This window comes from Rattus norvegicus, chromosome 7 (assembly GCF_021556685.1).
Source record: "Rattus norvegicus strain SHRSP/BbbUtx chromosome 7, alternate assembly SHRSP_T2T, whole genome shotgun sequence".
NCBI lineage: Eukaryota > Metazoa > Chordata > Mammalia > Rodentia > Muridae > Rattus > Rattus norvegicus.
The window spans coordinates 143,262,752-143,282,872 of record NC_141540.1 but is presented as its reverse complement, the minus strand read 5'-3'; the positions used below and the strand labels follow the sequence as shown (position 1 = coordinate 143,282,872).

At 41.6% G+C, this 20,121-nt stretch overlaps 1 protein-coding gene across 4 annotated transcripts in view; it reads left to right on the top strand.

Annotated features, from left to right (window-relative positions):
- Atf7 (activating transcription factor 7) overlaps positions 1-20,121 on the top strand; it is a gene marked incomplete at its 5' end in the record, with an annotated part of 92,070 nt that overhangs the window by 48,848 nt on the left and 23,101 nt on the right. For 3 of the 4 annotated variants that reach the window (NM_001434685.1, NM_001434686.1, NM_001434684.1), the window contains 2 exon segments: positions 11,297-11,393; positions 15,996-16,114. In NM_001434685.1, coding sequence (NP_001421614.1) covers positions 11,297-11,393; positions 15,996-16,114 — 216 coding nt within the window. 4 annotated transcript variants of the gene reach the window in all.

Below are 20,121 nucleotides of genomic sequence, written 5' to 3'. Positions count from 1 at the left end.
ACCTCCTCCAACAAGGCCACAGCCCCTAATCCTTCCTGAACAATTCCATCATCTGGAGGCCATGTATTCAAACATATGAGCCTGGGGTGGGGGTGAGGGTGGGTGTGAGTGGACCGTCTCATTCAAATTTTCACAGTCTTTCTCCTTTTCCTAGTTTCCTGTGTATGTATTTATGTATGGCCTTCATTTGTATAGCAGCAGTCAGTTGTGTGAACACTCAAAGATGCTCTCTACTGAGTTCATTCTCTGCTCAGCATATTCCAAACTTTTGTGTTTTGAAGACATGTTCACGGTTTTGTTTTCCATAGCGAGGTTTTCAGCAACTTAGGCTAAGTACAGTGTGCTAGATTTTCCAAGCTTTAATTTTATTTTTGGTTTTTTTTTTTTTTTTTTTTTTTTTTTTTTTTTTTTTTTTGAGCTGAGGACCGAACCCAGGGCCTTGCGCTTGCTAGGCAAGCGCTCTACCACTGAGCTAAATCCTCAACCCCTACCAAGCTTTAATTTTAAAATAGCATTTTATCTTTGTCTTTTCCACCCGTTTGTGAGATACTGGGATTGTAACATTTACTGTGTGACAAATTAAAGAATAAAATACTTGTTGGCTTTTCTGAGGACTGTGGACCTCATAACATCCTAATAAAAATTTGGGATTAGAAAAGACGAAAATGAGATGAGTAATGTCAGTAAGAACTTTTATAGTACTATATGATTATTTTGATCTAAAAAAAAAAAAAAGGCTTTCCTTGGTTTGTTAAAAACTAAAGCCCTTCTGCCAGGTATGGTGGTATAGACTTTTAATCCCAGCACTCAGGAGGAAGAGGCAGCAGTCAGATCTCTTGAGTTTGAGGACAGCCTGGACTATTGAGTTCCAGGACAGCCAGAACTGTGCAGAGAAACCCTGACTCGAAAAAAACAAAAAATAAAGAACTAAGACTATCCTCTTGAATGACCCTACTGGAATCCCAACTGAGTGGCTGCATCTGGGAAGTAGATCATGTCTATCATGAGGCATAACACCATGTAACTGACACATGACCAGGTTCTACTGAGTTACTTATGGGGTTTCTCCACTCCTAGGAGTTGGTTTAAAGTTGGTTGGGCATTTAATCCATCCCCCTATAAAACTACCATCTAAGAGTAGATAATGGATCTGTCTTTATTAATTTTTTATTTATTTACCTTTATTTTATGTGCATTGGTGTTTTGCTTGCATGTATGTCTATGTGAGAGCATCAGATCTTGGTTACAGACAGTTGTGAGCAACCATGTAGGTGCTGGGATTTGAACCCAGGTTCTCTGAAGAGCAGTCAGTGCCCCCAACTGTTAAGCCACTCTCTAGCTCCCATTATTAATTCTTTTTTTTTTTCTTTTCTTCGGAGCTGGGGACCGAACCCAGGGCCTTGCGCTTGCTAGACAAGTGTTCTACCACTGATCTAAATCCCCAACCCCCCATTATTAATTCTTAAACATAGTTCCCAAGAGGGCTCTGGAGCTTAATAAAAAGCATAAAAGATATAGCCAGATGTTGTAGTTAATGCTTGGAATCCTAGCCCTTGGGAGGCTGTCTCAGGAAGACTTTCAAGTTCAAGGCTAGCCTGGGCTACATAGTTCTAGGGGTAGGAGAAAAGAAGAGAAGAAACCCGATATTAGATAATAAGAGAGGAGTAGCCAAGAATAAGAAAGAGGGCTCTAGTTTAAAACTCCATCTTTCGGGGCTGGAGAGATGGCTCAGTGGTTAAGAGCACTGACTGCTCTTCCAGAGGTCCTGAGTTCAATTCCCAGCAACCACATGGTGGCTCACAACCATCTGTAATGGGATCCGATGCCCTCTTCTGGTGTGTCTGAAGACAGCTATAGAACTCATATAAAATAAATAAATAAATGAATATTTAAAAAAAACAAAAACAAAAAACTCCGTCTTTCAGCCTCTCTTCCACAAGCCTCCCTTAGCTCTGCCTGATGTGGATCTCTGCATCTGCCTCCATCCACTGCTGGATGAAGCCTCTCAGGAGGTGGTTATGCTACGTTCCTATCTGCAAGCAGAGTAGAGTATCATTAATAGTGTGGAGTTGGTTCTCTCCTGTGGGAGGGGTCTGAAGTTGAGGCAGTTTTTGGTTGGCTTTTTCCTCAATATCTGCTCCATCTTTATCTCTACACAGCTTGTAGGCAAAACAAATTTTGGGTTGAAAGTTTTGTGGGTAGATTGATGTCTTCCCTCCCTCCTCTGGAAGTCCTGCCTGGCTACAGGAGTCAAGGACACCACCAGAAGACCTATCGAGTCAACTAACCTGAGACCATGGGGACTCACAGACCCTGGGCCACCAACCATGGAGCATGCAGGAGCTGGAGCTAGACCCACACACACACATTTATGGCAAATGTGCAACTTGGTTTCATGTGGGTCCCCTAAGAAGTGGAGCCGAGGCTGTTTCAGCCTCTCTGTTCCCTGCCATTAGATCCCTTCCCCCTACCTGGATTGCTTCAGTAGGAGAGGATATGCCTAGTCCTGCTGGGGCCAGATGTCCCTAGGTGGGGCTCCCTTTCACTGAGGAGGTGGCACTGGGTGGAGGGATTTGTAATGGTGGGACAGAGAAGAGAGGAGGAGGGGGGCAATCACAAAGATGTAAACTGAATATAAAAATAAATACATAAATCTATAAGTATTTTTAAAAAAGCATGCCATCTTTAGTCAAGGATGATCTATAACTGCCTCAATTTCAAAAGCATCATCATCAGATGTTTTTCTTTTTTCCACTATTTTGTACTTTCCCAAAGTCTAAACAGTTTGTAGCCATTGTTCCCAAGGAACTTTGGGGTCATAAGTGATAATGAGATGGTGTCTTGGTATGCTATACAGATGTGAAAATGTAATTTCCATGAGTGTGACGTTGATACTCATGAAGATGTAAAATTATAGACTTCCTGGGCATATCTCATTTCCTAGCTTCTTAAACAGAAAATGAAAAAGACTCTGTACATCCTGGGAATTCCTTTGTATTGGTTAGGGATTATTTTACCTTAATAATAGCTTAAAATTGTGTGACTATTTATAACAGTAAATCCAGAAATAGGAGTTTGAGCAGCTAAGCAAGTGTAAAGGATTTAAATTCTTTCCCTTTGATGCTGAATCATTTTTAACATTTACTTGCTAATATTCATTCTGGTTCCTCACTGTCAGAGAATGAGGCAGAGAGAGACAGAGACAGAGAGAGTGGGACTGCTTTTTATCTTTTTATGAGGAAGACAAAATCTTGCCCAGAAACACTATCTTCCATTCCACCCCCACTGAAGTTCTGTGTGGGAGATTGGAAAGGTGAATATCTATCTTTTCAACCTTTATATAAGAGGCAAACAAGAAAGGTTCAGAAAGGGCAAGAGGCTAATTATGTTTTCCTCAAATCTGTTGTCTTACCTCAGCCATATCCCCAAGCAATCAAGTTATGCAAGGCATTGTTTGACAGTAGTTTTTTTCTTGGGCATATAACTTAGCTTAGGTGTTTTTTTTGTTTGTTTGTGTTTTTGTTTGTTTGTTTTTTTGGAGCTGGGGACCGAACCCAGGGCCTAGCGCTTGCTAGGCAAGCGCTCTACCACTGAGCTAAATCCCCAACCCATCTTAGGTTTTACTAAAAATATAACAGAATGTTACTGAAATGGGGAGTAGAGAGCAGGGAATGGTGGCATACACTTTTAATCCCAGTACAGAGAGAGACCTTACCTCAAAATAGAAAACAAAACAGCAACAACCACAAAAAAACCTGCACTCAGTCACTGAATCAGAGTCTCTTAGCTGTCAGTCTTTTCCTTATTACTATCACCCAGCCTTCTCAAACAGAAAGCCCCTCTACCCATACACAAAGAAGTTTACCTTAGGTACCGTTCAGTGGACTGTTCAGCCCTGTTTCCCTCCTTCATTTCCCTGACACCATTTTCTCTTTGAGTATTTTGGGAGGAAGTTTCCTGTCCTTATTTCTATCTATAAATTACCTTGCTCCCAAAGCCATGCTGGTGTGGTTGTATTTATTTGTTAAACAATCCTGTCCTTTGAAAGGACTCATTGGAAAGCCATGAAGCATCCAGAGCAGGATGTGTGACTCACTTTGCAAACAGCAGCATCTTGAAGGAGAAAACAGGCACCTGGGAGTGCCTGAAGGGCAAAGGAAAGCCAGTTGGCTTCTGAGGGATGTGTGTGTGTGTGTGTGTGTGTGTGTGTGTGTGTGTGTGTATGTGTGTGTGTGTGTATCTGTCTGTCTGTGTGTCTCTGTGTGAGTGTGTGCATGTATGTGTGTATATGTGTGTGTGTCTGTCTGTGTCTCTGTGTCTGTGTGTGTGTGTATGTATGTATGTATGTGTGGTATGTGTGTGTGTGTGAGTGTGTATGTGTCTCTGTGTGTGTTGTGTGTGTCTGTCTGTGTCTGTCTGTGTGTCTGTGTCTGTCTGTGTGTCTGTCTTTGTCTCTGTGTGTCTCTGTGTGAGTGTGTATGTGTCTCTGCATGTGTAGTGTGTGTCTGTGTCTGTCTGTGTGTCTGTCTGTGTGTCTGTCTGTGTCTGTGTCTGTGTGTCTCTGTGTGAGTGTGTGCATGTCTATGTGTGTGAGTGTGTATGGTCTGTGGTGTGTGTGTGTGTCTGTCTGTGTCTGTCTCTGTGTCTCTGTCTATGTGTCTCTGTGAGTGTGTGTGTGTATGTATGTATGTATGTATGTGTGGTGTGTGTGTCTGTGTGTGAGTATGTATGTGTCTCCGTGTGTGTGAGTGTGTGTGGTGTTTGTGTGAGTGTGCGTGTCTGTATGTGTGAGTATGTTTGTGTCTCTTGTGTGTGTGTGTGTGTGTGGTGTGTGTGTGGTATGTGTGGTGTGTGTGTGAGTGTGTGTGTGGTGTGTGTATGTGAGTGTGAGTGTATGTGTCTCTGTGGGGGGGTGTCTGTCTGTCTGTGTGTCTGTCTGTCTGTGTGTCTGTCTGTCTGTGTCTGTGTCTCTGTGTGCGTGTGTGCGTGTATGTGTGTGTATGTATGTATGTATGTATGTATGTATGTATGTATGTATGTGTGGTGTGTGAATATGTGTGTGTGTGTGCGCGCACACACGTGCACGTGTGTGTGTTCAGTCCCTTCCCTTCTCTTCCTTTCCACACTTTCTCAAACTGCTGATTTGCATTGGGGAATGAAGCCCTTCAGCAATGGTGAAAAGCCCTGTCAAAATCGTGCTCTAACAAAGAGCAGTGTGCTTTCTGCTGCTTGCTCAACACTTGCTCTCTGGTGTCTCGGTATAGCCTTTCCTACAACTCTCTTTTACCAAAATAAGTCCATGTGCAGCTACTCTGATAAAACAGCTGTTCTGTCTGTGTAGTCCCACCAAACCCAGACACTTCAGAGAAACAGGTAGTTTGGTTTTAGCAGTGACTTTTCAGATAGTTATAAATATAAACTCAACTCTCTGCACTATCCCTTGATGGTTCATGTATTCAGGGATCATTTCCTAAAGAGCTGTGAATGTCTTCTTACCTCAGTCTACTCTTCTAAAAGAAGGCAGGTCAAGCCTGGTCTCAAAGACTATAACCCCATCTATTCAAGAGGCTGAGGCAGGAGGATTACTAGTTTTAATCTGTATTACAGGGGGAGTTCAAAAGTGGCTGTCAGTATGGTTCATCAGATAAGTGTTTCCTTTTCGTGCCTAATGATCTGTGTTGGACCCTGGAACCCATTTAAAGGTAGAAGAAGAAAACTGACTCCACACAGTTGTCCTCTGACCTCTACAAATCTGGCATATCATGGTGCCTACCACTTAATAATAATAAATTCTTTTTTTTTCTTTCTTTTTTTTGGAGCTGGGGACCGAACCCCAAATTGAACTAGGAAACAAATTGTAAACAGTGACTTACTTAGAATTATTTTGCAAATAAGTTAGTATACCTTTTTTTCTTGATGTAAAAAGGGAAGGGGGACTACCTGAATATGTGCTTCACACAAGTACTATACTATCTTGTTTAATTATTTCACTTGAAAATGTAAGACAGCCAAGCATAAAAGTACATGCCTTTGATCCCAGTCCTGGGGAGGATAAGACAGGGCATCTCTGAGAGTTTGAGGCCAGCCTGGTCTACACAGAGAGTTCTAGGAGAGCCTGGGCTGCACAGTGAGACCCTGTCTCAGAAGGAAAGAAATGTGTAAGGGAGTTTCCATGTCTTGCTCTTGTGGTGTTTACTCAGGTGCTCGCTTACATACAGTTTCACTGAGACAACACTGTACAACTCAATAATATGAGTATTGTTGAGATAACAGTGGAATGTATGCCTTTACAGACCTGAGAGATGGCTCAGACTCTTACTGCAAAAGTCTGGCAAGAATTTGTGGAAGGAGAGAAAACAACTTGGTAAAGTTGGTCCTCACACACTGTGGTACACATGTTCCCTCACTATAATAATTTTTAAAACTGCCATGACCAACATGACGTTGAATTGGCCTGACTGAAGCAATGAGGAATGGAAGAGAAGAGCTGGGCTGTGTGCTCTGATGGAGCCACACCAGCAGCAACCTGCAAACTCAGCAAGTTTGTTATGCGTAGCACTATGAAGAGAAGGAGGAGGTGTGCTAGTTGATCACCAGTCTCAGATTGTAGTCATCCTCTAGGAGAAAGCTGTAGTTGATACTTTATGCATACAATGTCAACATTTCTACAGGACCAGGAGAAGGCCTGGCCATTTCCATGAGTCTGGAGTATGGGTCCTCAACATGGCTGTGTTCATGTCAGTAATACACATTCATTCAGGACTTAGTTGGCTTGTGCATTTCTAATATGTTACTCCTAAGTTAAAAAAGAATTAAAATTGGACCAGGCATATTGATGTACATTTATAATCCTATCATTCAGGAGATAGAGGCAGGAGCATCATTGCAAGTTCAAAGTTGTTCTGGTCTGCACAGCAAGTTCCAGCCAGAGCTACAAACAAGACAACAAAAACAAATAAATTTAGCCTGACTGTGGGTGGCACACACCTTTAATTCCAGCAGTCTGGAGGCAGAAGCAGGTTGATCTCTTGAATTTGAGGCCTGCCTGGTCTACAGAGCAAGATCCAGGACAGCCAGGACCACACAGGGTTTCTCTGCCCTTAAACACGGACCATCTCTTCATTCCCCAATATTTCTTAAACTAACAAGAAAAAAAAAAAAAACTTCCCTTTTGCTGTTTTTTTTTTTAATTCCATCAGATGAGGGAAAAAAATTGAAAGCAGCCAAAATTGTTTTCAAAACTTCTGTGTTATCTCTGTTACAAGGCCATGAATGAGAATCTGTTTTTCTAATTACCAATTGATCTGTTTTCTAATTTCCTAATTCTATCTCTGTCTTCCCAGTCTCCCTAACCTAGTTTGCAGTTTACAAAACTAACTTAGGATGCTTTAACATGTAGTGTTTCTTTCCAAGTTTCATGTCCAAACCCATACGTTGGCAGTTTGGCCAAACAGACTAAAAATTAGCCTTTTTTTTTCTTCTTCCTTTATTTCTTTATTGCTCTGTAATAGAATTTCTTTTATTTATTTATTTTATTCTTTTGTGTGTCTGAGAGTTTTTCCTCATGTATGCCTATGTATGACATGCATGCATGCCTGGTACCTGAGGAGGTGGTGAGCCTTCTTGTGGGTGCTTGGGAATCAAACCCAGGTCTTTGCAAGAACAAATACTCTTAACCACTGAGACAACTTTTCAGCCCTAGAATATAACAGGGACATTTGAAACTAGGTGCTCCTTTGGCTTGCTGTCCTGTACAGTACACAGAGTTATCAACATCCCAGGCCTCTACTCTCTAGAGCAAATTGCAACCCACAAGTTTCAACAGCAAAATGTCTCCAAACATCATGAAGTTTTTTTTTTCTAGGAAACCTAGAAGCAGAAGTGCTAGCAGTGCTGCCAGCAGAGAAGCACTGTCACATATGAGCTGCATCTAGAGAAAGAGGATCTAAAAGGGAGAGTTAAGATTGGCATTGATTAAATTTTCCATGGGTGGTTTGTTTTTGCAAATGCTGGGGATTGAACCCAAGATGATGTGCGTGCAAAGATTTTCACTGTGCTGGCTGGACCTGTATTAAACCTTGGTCTCATGCAGTCCTCCTACTATAGCCTCCCTACTAGCTGAGACTACAGCAGCATGCCATCACGCCATAGTGTATTTGTGCATGTTATCTAAGTCACAGCTCTACATAGCAACAAAACAAACAAACAAGCAGACAAAGCCAGTGGACTGATACTGACTCCAAAGTGAAGAGGAAGAGCGTACGCTGCTCTTGCTGGGCAGCCAGCTCACAGTCACCTGTAACCCCCCCTCAGGGAGGATCCAAAGCCTCTGGCTTCCTCCGGCTCCTTCCCTCACATTCACATACCCACATACAGGTAGGCACACCTACACTTATTTAAAAATAATAATTTCAAATAAATATTTTTAAGCCAAGGGGTAGTAGTGCACACCTTTAGTCCCAGCACTTGGGAGGCAGAGGCAGGTGGATCTCTGAGTTCAAGGCCAGCCTAGTCTACAGAGTGAGTTCCAGGACAGCCAGGGCTTCAAGAGAAACCCTGTCTCAAAAAAAAAAAAAAACAAAATATATTTTTTTAAAAGAAAGAAAGATGAGGCCAACCACAGAAGTGATTCACACATTAATTTTAAGTGTCCTAATGAAATGTTGACCTACAACTCACAAAGATCTGCCTGCCTCAGCATCCTAGTGCTAGAACCAAAAAGCACATGCAACCATACCTGCCTTTTCAGCCTATTTTTGAACACACTAGGTTTCTTTTTTTTTTTTTTTTTTTTAGAATACAATCGAGTTTATTCAGGGCATGGGGAAGACTGTTAAGAAGGTAGTAGGGGCAGAGGGGGGGGTATAGAAATAGAAGAGTAGAGGTCGGCCAAGAGTATGTGGAGAAAAAGGGACGATGGGAATGGGGAGAGAAGGACAAAGGGGTAAGAGGGTAAGAGCAAGAGAGAACAAGAGCCACACTAGGTTTCTGATAATGGAAGAGGCCTTAGTTCAAAGTTACTCCTCCAGGTTCTAGAACATGTGCAGTGTTTTGTTTTGTTTTGTTTTGTTTTTTTCAAGCAACCTACATGAAATTTCCTTAAATGCCTCTAAAAATTCTTTCTTTCTTTTTTTTTTTAAAGACAGGGCTTCACTATGTGTTCGTGGCTGGCCTGGAACTTGCATGTAGCCCAGGCTGGCCTCCAACTCACTGAGATATGTGTGCCTCTGTTGTCTCCTGAGTACTGTGGTGAAAGGTGTTTGCCACCACACCCAGCCTATAAAATACTTTAAAATGATTATTATAGTATAACATTACTAGGATCTATAAGCCTATTTAATCTGTTACTCTTTATATCCACCATAAAAGAATGTTGTTTTTCTTTATTGCCAACTTGGTTCAACTGATTTCCTTTTCCAAATACAGGCTGAAACAGGTTTAACCCAGTAAATAGACTATTTCTCTCCTCTCCTACCATCCTTTAGGAGCAAATCTATAATTGAAAAAGCTGGTGCACAAACTTTCATATATATATATATGTATGTATATATGTATATGCATATATATATAGAGAGAGAGGAGAGAGAGAGAGAATGAGCACACTGTCACTGTCTTCACACACACCAGAAGAGGGCGTCAGATCCCACTACAGATGGTTGTGAGCCACCATGTGGTTGCTGGGAATTGAACTCAGGACCTCTGGAAGAGCAGTCAGTGCTTTTACCCGCTGAGCCATCTCTCCAGCCCCAAACTTTCTTTAGGAAACCTTTATGTCCAATTTGTCCTGGATCTATTTTACTTGAACCATGTCCTTCAGGCCTGTAGGCTTCCCTGGAAGGATCTTAGTTGTTAATGCTGACTTCAGTTATAAGTTGGTTAAAGAGGCAGGCTCAGCGGTTAAGAGCACTGGCTATTTTTTCCAGAGGACCTAGGTTCAATTCCCAGCACCCCAATGGCAGCTCATAACTGTCTGTAACTGCAATACTAGAGGATCCAACATTCTTGATATCCTCTTCTGACTTCTATAGGTATCAGCCATTCACGTGGTACATAGATCTACATGCAAATAAAACACCATACACATAAAATAAAAATTTTAAAAGTTTTAAAAATTGGGTAAAATATAGGAGACAAGACCAGTTTGATGCTGTCACCTGATCATCTGGGAGCTAGGATAGGGACCAACTTCTGTGTATTTGTTTTGTAAGCCCCTTAGAAAAAGAGCTACAGGTGTGGTGTTTGGTGTTAAGTTATGTATCTAATGAAGAAGTAAAAACAAGAGACTAAGCAGTCACTATTTTTAGAAACAAGACATCTAGAACCATGTTTCAGAAACTTTCTGTTAAGGGGCTGTGGAAACCTGCAGCATCAAAGTCGTTTCTGTGACAGGGATGTTCTAATGAAAGAATGGGGTCATTGACCTCAAAGGGACTTTGAATTACTTGTTCCTTTATCCTCCTCCTTTTAAAGAGTAGCAGCATAAAGTATTGTCCAGGAACCTGCCTTAGTATAAACTGGGCGAGACTGCCTCACCTCACCATTTTTCTTTCACTCAAATCTCTGTGGAAATCTCTGTATTTCCTTCTCTCATAATCTACCCTCATTTTTTTACTTTTTTGCTTGCACTTTTATTTTGTCGTTATATAGCCAGTATCATTGTACTGGCCCTTTATGGCTGCAGGAGCCCAGGCAGACTGCCTGATGAAGGAAGACAGCATTTGGCTAGTAGGGCTGCTGTATGCTATTATTGCTGGCCATTGGGCCTCTGTCATCTACAGTTCCGTCCTGGCTCATTAAAACTGTGAGCCAAATAGCCGCAAAGGCGTCTGCTGCAGCACTGTGGGGGCCAGGAAGTTAAATGGTTCTCCTAATCCTGCATAATTTATCTCTCTGTTAGTCCCCTCATAAAATACTCCAATTCAGCCCTGCCACAGAGAGCTTCGCTCTGAAATTTCCTGGTTTTGTGATGACCACTGAGTGCCCAGCTTTCCCTTCTCTCTTTATTATTATTAGAAACTGTTTCACCCTTGTTAACTACAAGTTTACCTTAATGCTTTTCCATGCCTAGACCCCACCTCAGCAACAGGCTGTCCTCCTGCTGATGCCTGGAGGTACAAAGCAGTGGGGATGTGATCATCTTTCCTCTGCTTTTCCCTGTCTTCAGTGCCAGTGCCTCTTTCCAGGGACCAGTGTCCTTGTAACATGTTTCTATTTGGTCAGCCATTTTAAAGAGCCCTGAATGGAAAAGCACCCCCTCCCTGCCTTTTTTCACATCTCCATTTCTGTTTCATTTCAGAGATTTACAAATGAGGACCACCTGGCAGTTCATAAACATAAGCATGAGATGACCCTGAAGTTCGGCCCGGCCCGGACGGACTCTGTCATCATTGCAGGTATCTGCTGCCCCCGTCACACACTTTGCTATCCCCAACAGTTAAGATTAACTCCAGGGCCCAGATGTCCTGGGAGCTGCACCACCCTTCTCCATCAAGACCTCTTTGTGATCTGTATTTAATCAAGAAGTAGTAGTAACAGTTCCCTCCATCCTTCTGCACCTCCATTTAATTTTTAATAGTATGCTTGTGTTCTGTGGCTTGTGAGGATGGTGTTTTGAGATTCTGTCTTCACTTTGGTCAGTCTGTTGTCTCCTCACCTATTAAGATTCTGGAAAAGCTACAGACAAAAGACACCATTGACATTTCTCCTTATCCACAGTGGAGAAAGTGAACAAAAGATGGCCAAAAAAAGAAAAAAAGCTGCTTTAGCCTGGCTGCTTTTCTCCCACTGGGTGTTAGCTTTCCTGTAGCAGGCAGACTATCAGTTCAGAAGTCAACTTCCCTTGTGAACCTAGACACTGGTATGGGCACATTTCCAAAACACAAATAAGAAGACATTCAGTCACTGGGACTTTCCTGAGCTAGTCTGTGTGACCTGGAAGCCCTTACCAGTTGCAGATACTGTCTACCCTGTACTCAGGGGAGCATTCTTAGCACTCACTTCCAAGCCCTGCAGTAGGAGTTCTGTTGTACAGTTTGCGTCTAGGTAGATGTGCAAGGCATGGTGGACTTTTTCTTTTGATGCTGTAAGAGCTTCTAATTTAACCTATGGCAAGCAGATTTAGCTTAATATTTAATCAGTAGTGTACTTACCTGATGGTTATTATATAAATTAATAAACTAGTTAATTTTAATTAGTTACTACTTGCAAACATGTTACCTTAAACATAGAAAAGGAGACGGAGCCTCCTCTCCTTGTTAATACGTATGATGAAAAAGACTTGTTCTTTGACATTTCCTGCTCCTTATTGATTCAGTGTGTACTAAATATCTACTGATCTACTGTGTGGGCCAGTTCCTTTTCTTAGGAGCTTACAGACTTATGATTTGCAATCCCTGGAAAAGGATATGAACAGGGAAAATATCAATTTTTTTTTTTAAGACAGGGTTTCACTGAGTAGCTCCGGATGGCCTGGAACTCAATTTATAGACCAGGCCAGCCTGAAACTCACAGAGATCCACCTGCCTCTGCCTTCTGAGTGCTGGAACTAAAGACTTACACCACCCTACCATGCTATATTTATTTTATATTATGAGAGAGGAGAGAGCATGAGAGTGTGGATGCCTATGGAGGCCAGAGAGGGAGTCAGAATTCTGGAGCAGGAGTTACAGTTGATTACACGCTGCTTGCTGTGGCTGCTGCTTGCTGTGGCTGCTGCTTGCTGTGGCTGCTGCTTGCTGTGGCTGCTGCTTGCTGTGGCTGCTGCTTGCTGTGGCTGCTGCTTGCTGTGGGTGCAGGGAACCAATGGGCTGCCTGTTGTGGTCCTCCTGAAGGGCGTTATGTAGTCTTAACTACTGAGTCATCCAGACAACTATCTACCTCTTTTTGAGACTGGATCTTGCTGTAGCCAGGCTCACCTTGAATTGAGATTGTTTTTATTTACTTCCTTGAAGCTGGGATTAGAAGTGTGTCAGAGAAAATGTTCTTTACACTTTATTCAGTTCTGGAAACCAGTACCTTTGGTTTTACTCTCCTGTACAGGCTGGTGAGTCTAACTCCTATTAAGACACAGTATAGATTTGCCATATGTATTCCAACCCCTATTGAACATCTTCATTTGACTGTAGTTCAGATCTTCATTTAGTGACTGAACATGTCTCCTCCTCTCTGTTATTCACTGGTACCAGAATTCTGTCTTGTTTTATTTTTTTCTCCCATTTCTCTCTGTCCTAGTCCATCCATGCATCAGCCAGCATCTATCACTGAACAAATACTTGAGAAAAATCAACTAGTAAATAAAAAAGGTTTGGGCAGTGTGTGGTAGTGCCTACCTATAATCTTAGCACTTGAGAAGTAGAGATAAGAGGGGTTGGGGATTTAGCTCAGTGGTAGAGCGCTCGCCTAGCAAGCGCAAGGCCCTGAGTTCGGTCCCCAGCTCCAAAGAAAGAAAAGAGAGAGAGAGAGAGAGAGAGAGAGAGAGAGAGAGAGAGAGAGAGAGAGAGAGAGAGGGTAGCGATAAGAAAAGCTGGATTTAAGACCATCTGCAGCTATGTAGCAAGTAGTCAGTTGGCCCTGTTACTTTGGGGCCTTCAGTGAAGCAGCACCTTACAGTGGGGAGTGTGCAAAAGAAAGGCCCATAGTTCCTTCCCCTCAAGGAAATGCCTCTAATGACTTAAAACTTCCCATTGGGTTCCAGCTGTTACAGGTCCCATTTCACCAAGGACTTGGGACTCAACATTAACTCATGGATATCTGAGCAGCATGCAGACCATAGCACTCTTCTTCTTCCTCCCCCCATTCCCACTATGCTTGTCTTCCTCCAGTGTTGCCTCACTGCCCTCCTTAATGGTCTCATTCTACATCATCTTGTGTGCTTTTTTAAAAGCTGGTTTTTACATTCTGTTCTTAAGGTCACAGTCTCTCACTATGCTTTCTCTTTAGATTAACCTAACTTTTCAGACTTTCTATAATCTATCCCATAGAACTTATCCAATTTTATATGAAAGTTATGTACAGAAAATGACAATCTTTCACCTAGACATGTTGTTATCTCCTAATCCATGTATGATGGCCTTTCTCTATGTTTTTACCAGCATTATTTCTCTTAGTTCTTAAAGCCTCTCTCTACAGTCCAAAACTGTTTTCCAAGGCCTAGCTCAAGTCCCGCTTGAAGGCCTTCCTAACAACCCTAGTAATTAATGTATATTTATCTTAAGTTTATAATAATCTTATTCTGCATCTTAAATAGCACTTAATTTTTGCACATTGTGGTGCTATCTACATATATTAGTTTTCCTTACTTAACTAAAAAGCATTCTCTTGTCTATAGAAAGACTCATGTCCTGTATTTGGTCTATACCCTTAATAATACTCCAAATAATGCATCTAAGTTTATGGATATAACACCAAAGCATACAGAATTATTCAGTAAACACTTAGGAACCATCAGAAACAATTAGGCTTGTTTATATATTTTCAGATTGTTTGTTCAGTAACCAGAAGTAGTTGAAAGTTAGAGGCCACCTTGAAAATGAGAAATCAGGTTTAATATACGGGAGATTTTTAAATTAAACCAAGAAATGCACATGGGCAGCAGGGTGTAGGAGAAGTGTATATGATTCAAACCAGAAGTCCCAAGTTCTTCTGACATCAGTACTCCTTCCTTCCACTTGAATTTATGTATTCCTCTTCCTGAGGATGACACCACCTCTCCTCATTCTAAGGTGGGACATAGCTTTATCTTTAGCCACCCAGAGTGTCCAGTAACTTTTCTGAACAGTCTAATTCAGAAGAGGTTTTAAGTCTAAAAACACTGTTTCCATGGAAAATCCCACTGGACTATTTCCAGTTAATCATGCTGAAAGGAACAGTTTCAACCCCTAGATCTTTCCTTAAAGTGTAATTGAAACGTTATTCTGCAACTGTTCGTCAGCCTAGCTGTGTGGGATAGATGAATCCGTGAGGTGATAAGTGCATCAAAGACACCATTAAAATAGAATTAGGCCAAAGGAACAAGGTCCATCTTTAGAAAAGCAGCAGGGAGAGAGAAACTACGATCTGAAGTTCAAGTCACTTCAAAAGTTCCCATAGTTTATGAAGAGGTCTCACCTCCTTAAGAACAAAGAAGCCTGTCTTTGTGGCGGTCTTTGTGGCACGTTGCTGTAATCCCAGCACTTGAGAGGGAGCAGCAAGAAGATGGTAAATTCCAGGATAACCTGGCCTCTTCTCCAAAGAAAGGAAAGAAAAAACAGAAGCGGTGTGTTGAGGAAAAAAAATTGCACAGCCCCTGTGGGGATGGATATTTTGACCAGCAAATCTAAACCAAATAGCCTGGTTTCTGGATTTTGCCCTGGGCCCATGTCTCTGTGAAATAAGCGCTGTTGTTTGTAATCTCCTTTTCTAACCCCGATTCCACTGTCTTGTTCCCTTGTCTGTCTCTGGTTCCCTCTAGAATGACTTCAGAAAGGAACAAACCTTCAGCTCAGTGACACACAGCTGCCGTTCCTTATTAGATGGCTTTAGTGTGCCAGCTCAGCAGTCTGATCCTCAGTTTGTGCTCTGTCAGATTTTAACACCCATCTGTTTTTGTCTACTCACTGTAGACCTAGCACGGTATATTATTAGAAGGGAAACATTGCTCAACTTCAGTTTTCAAATCTAGAGGTTTCATGAATCTTTACTTTGATGAATGGTTTGTTTTATGGGGTTGTGTTTTCATTGGGGTGAGAGGTGTAAATCCAGCACTGAGAGACAGTGGGTACCTGGCTAGTCACACAAAACATTGTCCTGTCTTCCCCCTGCTGGCCTTGAGGAAGTACAACACAGGTACCCTCTGGTAGCTGAGAACCACAATCCATCCACTAAAACTCAAAAGAGCCCTTTGCCCTAACACAAATTCACTGTCTCCAAATAGAATAAAAATACAGTCCCTGTGCACTCTCAAGTTTTAATCTTATATTAAAACTAAATATATTTTCCTTTTCTTTTTATGTCTACAGATCAAACACCTACTCCAACAAGATTCCTGAAGAACTGTGAGGAGGTGGGGCTCTTCAATGAATTAGCTAGTTCCTTTGAACATGAATTTAAGAAAGCTTCTGATGATGATGAAAAAAAGGCAAGTGTGACTGAAAAGACTTAGGGTGTCGTTGTGCCTTGGAAGAGTTCTAACCATGTCAGTAATCCTAGTCACTGCTCCAGGTCTTTTAGGGGCAATAGAGAGACAGGTCTCACCATTTAACTGGAATAGCCTTGTGTCACTATGTTGCCCAGGCTGACCTCAAGCCCATAATGATGCCCTTGCTTCATCATACTGAGGCCTGGGATGACAAGCATGTGCTACATCTTACCTCCTACCATTAGGTAGAGATCTAGCTGATGGACCAGCAAAGGTCAAAGGTCTATTCTTACCAGAACACGAATGTTCCTACCCTCCAGTAAGTCATTAGTTAATATGTTTTAATCAGTTTCTCTGTAGGTGTGGTATATAGTAGTATATGTATGTGCCTGTGTCTGTGTACATGTATGGAGACCAGAGATGTAAACTGATTGTCTTTCTTATCTCTCTTCACCTTATATTTTGAGGCAGGGTCCCTCACCAAACCTAGAGCTCATCCATTCAGTTAGGCTTGCTGGCTAATGAGCTCCAGGGACCTGAGGGTCTCTGACCTCACCAGACCACTGGAGACACACATACGTGCTCTGCTTTTAGATGGGTACTGGGGGTCTTTACTCAGGTCATTGGGTACTTTTTTGGCCATTCCCTTAGCAATAATCTGTTGTTTCCCTTGTGAATATGTTGAAGTTATTAAAAGAATATGACTTGGAGGACTAAAGAGAGATGACTCAGTGGTTGAAAGTGCTTGTTGCTCCTAGAGAGGGCCCAACTTCAGTTCCCAATACCCATGCTCACAGCTCACAACATTCCAGAAACTGATACACACTCTGGCCTCCTCCGGCACCAATATACACATGTTGTACATATAAATAATAATAAAAAAAAATGAAGAATATGAATTGGAACATTGAGGCAGAGGATTACAGTAGATTCAAGGTCAGACTGAGCTAAATAGTAAATTCCAGGTAAGTTGAGCTACAGAGTGAGACACTGATTCAAACAACCAAACAAAAGTATGAAACGTTCAGATTTTAGTGGGTAACTCTTTTTCCCGATATCCTGAGGGGTGCTAGAGATACAACTTAGTGGTAGGTGCTAGCAGACAAAGGGCCTGAGCCGCCACCACCACCCCCCCCCAAAAAAAAACAAAAGAACAAATCCCACTGTTTATAAACTGACTGCTTAGACAATTTTTTATTTATTTACTTAATTTTTATTTATTTATTCATTACTTTTTTGAAAAAGGGTCTCACTGCTATGTAGCCCTGTCTAGCCTCAAATTCATAGATATCTACCTGCCTCTGCTTCCTAAGTGCTGAGATTCTAGACTCCTTTGGGTTATTTTTATTCAGTCATCCATCCAACAGATGTGTTCAATTTCCTCTCTTTTTTGTTTCAATGTGTGTGGTTTTTGCATTCAAGTAACTTCCTAGTGCTGCTTGATTACACCTAGGGAAACGTTCCCAGCCTTCCCAATGGTGTGACCCCTAATACAGCTTCTCATGTTGTAGAACTCTCAACCATAAAATTATTTCTGTTGCTAATTTATAACTATAATTTTACTACTATAGTGAACCGTAATATAAATACCTGATGTGCAGAATATCTGATATGCTACCCCTGTGAAAGGGTTATTCCAATTTCCCCAAAGGGATGTGCACCCAAATTGTTTAGCTAAGTAAGCGTGATGGTACACATCTGTGTTTGCCACACTTAAGAGGCTGAGGCAGGATGATCACCCCATGTTTGTGACTCAGTCTTGAGGTAAAATAAGGTTATTCTTACTACCTTACAAAGGAGATCAACCTGGATGATGAAAGAAATTATGTCACTTTGGGAACATTTCAAGAAATTGAGAATTTTTTTTTTAGAATAAAGATTTAATATGAATAAAAGTGCACCCTTGAAATGTGTCAAGGGTTTTTATATAAAAGAGGGATTATATGCCAGACATGGTTGTGCATAGTTGTAATCTCAAACTCAGCAAGCTGAGGCAGGAATATCTTGTTTGGTTACATACCAAGTTCCAAGCTACATGGTAAGACTCTGTTTCAAGCAGCCCAGCCTGAATTCAGGTCTTTAATCCCAGCACTCAGGAGGCAGGGGCAGACTGATTTCTTTGATTTTTAAGGCCAGCCTAGTCTACAGAGTAAGTTCCAAGACAGCCAGAGCTACACAGTGAAATCCTTTCTAGAGAGTAGGGGGATCAGCCCTGCCTGCAATCCCAGCATGCAGGAGTAAAGGCAAGGGTATCAGAACTTGAAAGTCATCTTTGGCTATATACCAAATTCAGGGCTAGCCTGGGCTACATGAGACAGTCTTAAAACAAATGTGTTAAGTTTAGAGAGCTGGAGAAATGGCTCAGTGATTAAAAGCACTTGCTATACTCTCAGAGGACCCAAGTTTATTTCCCAGAACTTACCACCATCTGTAACGCCACTTTCATGGGATCCAGAGCCTCTTCTAACTTCCTCAGGTTCCTATACCCACATGGTACAGATACACATACTGAGACACGTACATATGTGAAGAAAAAAAGAAGAAAATATTAATTTTATTCTTTGTGTTCCAAAGACTGAAGCAAAATAACTGTGTAGAAGATACCACAATGTTCAGGTACATGAACACACTAGTAAAGATGCCGTCGTAAAGACTGAAATGTTGAGGTTCTTTCTCATCCTAAGATACTGTGACACTTGTTTTAACTTTTTTTTTTTCCTTTTTCTTTTTTTTTTTTTTCCTTTTTCTTTTTTTCGGAGCTGGGGACCGAACCTAGGGCCTTGCGCTTCCTATGCAAGCGCTCTACCACTGAGCTAAATCCCCAACCCCTGTTTTAACTTTTGTATGTGCTAGATTCCCAGAGGATCTCTTCATTTGGAAGACTGGATGTTAATTTTGAAAAAGCAAAATCAAAAGAAAGTGATCCCAGTGGACTAATGTGACTGTAGGAGAAAAAAATATGGAAAGATCAAATTGGGTGTGGTAGTGTCCCCTGTAGCACTTATGAGGCAGAAGCAAGAGGCCAGTCTGGATTATACAGCTAGACCCTCTCCAAAGTATTCAGGGGAGAGGGGAGATGAGTTTACTCTAGAGTTAGAATTCAAGGTAATTAGCCACTTGTTAAAGTCAGGATGTGGAGGCTAGAGAGATGACTCTTCCAGAGAAGCCAACTTCAGTTCCAAGAACCCATGTTAGACAGCTTACCTGTAACTCCAGCTCTAGAAGATCCAGTCCCTTTACCCTCCACAGATACCCACAGACATGTGCACACATAAAGATACACAGAAATCCACACAAAGACACACATAGACATATTTAAAATAATAGATCCTTAAAGTCAGGTCTGCAGTTGCGTCATACTTCAGAAAAGATTCCAGTTGTCTGTACAACAGGATGTACATATTAACATGTGCTCTCCTCACAGTTGTCAGTGAGGATTCAATACATGTGGAAAATTTCCACAAGAGCAGGTAAATTAGCATATTTAGAATTACTGTTACCATTCAATTTAAATTGTATTTTTTTTCTTTTTTTTTTTTTTTTCGGAGCTGGGGACTGAACCCAGGGACTGAGCTAGATCCCCAACCCCCAATTTAAATTGTAAAAGTGTAAGATAAAGTATCAGTGGGATTTTCTTCAAAGTTCATAGCTATCTATGAGCTTCTTTTTCATGTTGTCTCCCTGCATGTGTCACGTATGCATGGGTGCATTCATCCATGTAAGTGTATACAGAGTTCATACAGAGACTAGAGGTTGACTGGGATGTCTTTCTCAAGCGCTCATCCATGTTTTGTTTTGAGTTTTAGAGTGTGTGTGACTGTGTGTGTGAGTGTGTGTGTGTGTGTGTGTGTGTGTGTGTGTGTGTGTGTGTGTGTAGATACCCACAGAAGATGGCATCAGATCCCCTGGAGCTAGAGTTAGAGGTAATTGTTAGCTGCCTGATGTGAATGAAACTCAGGTCTTTTACAAGAGCAGCAAATGTTAACTGCTAAGCCATCTCTCCAGCA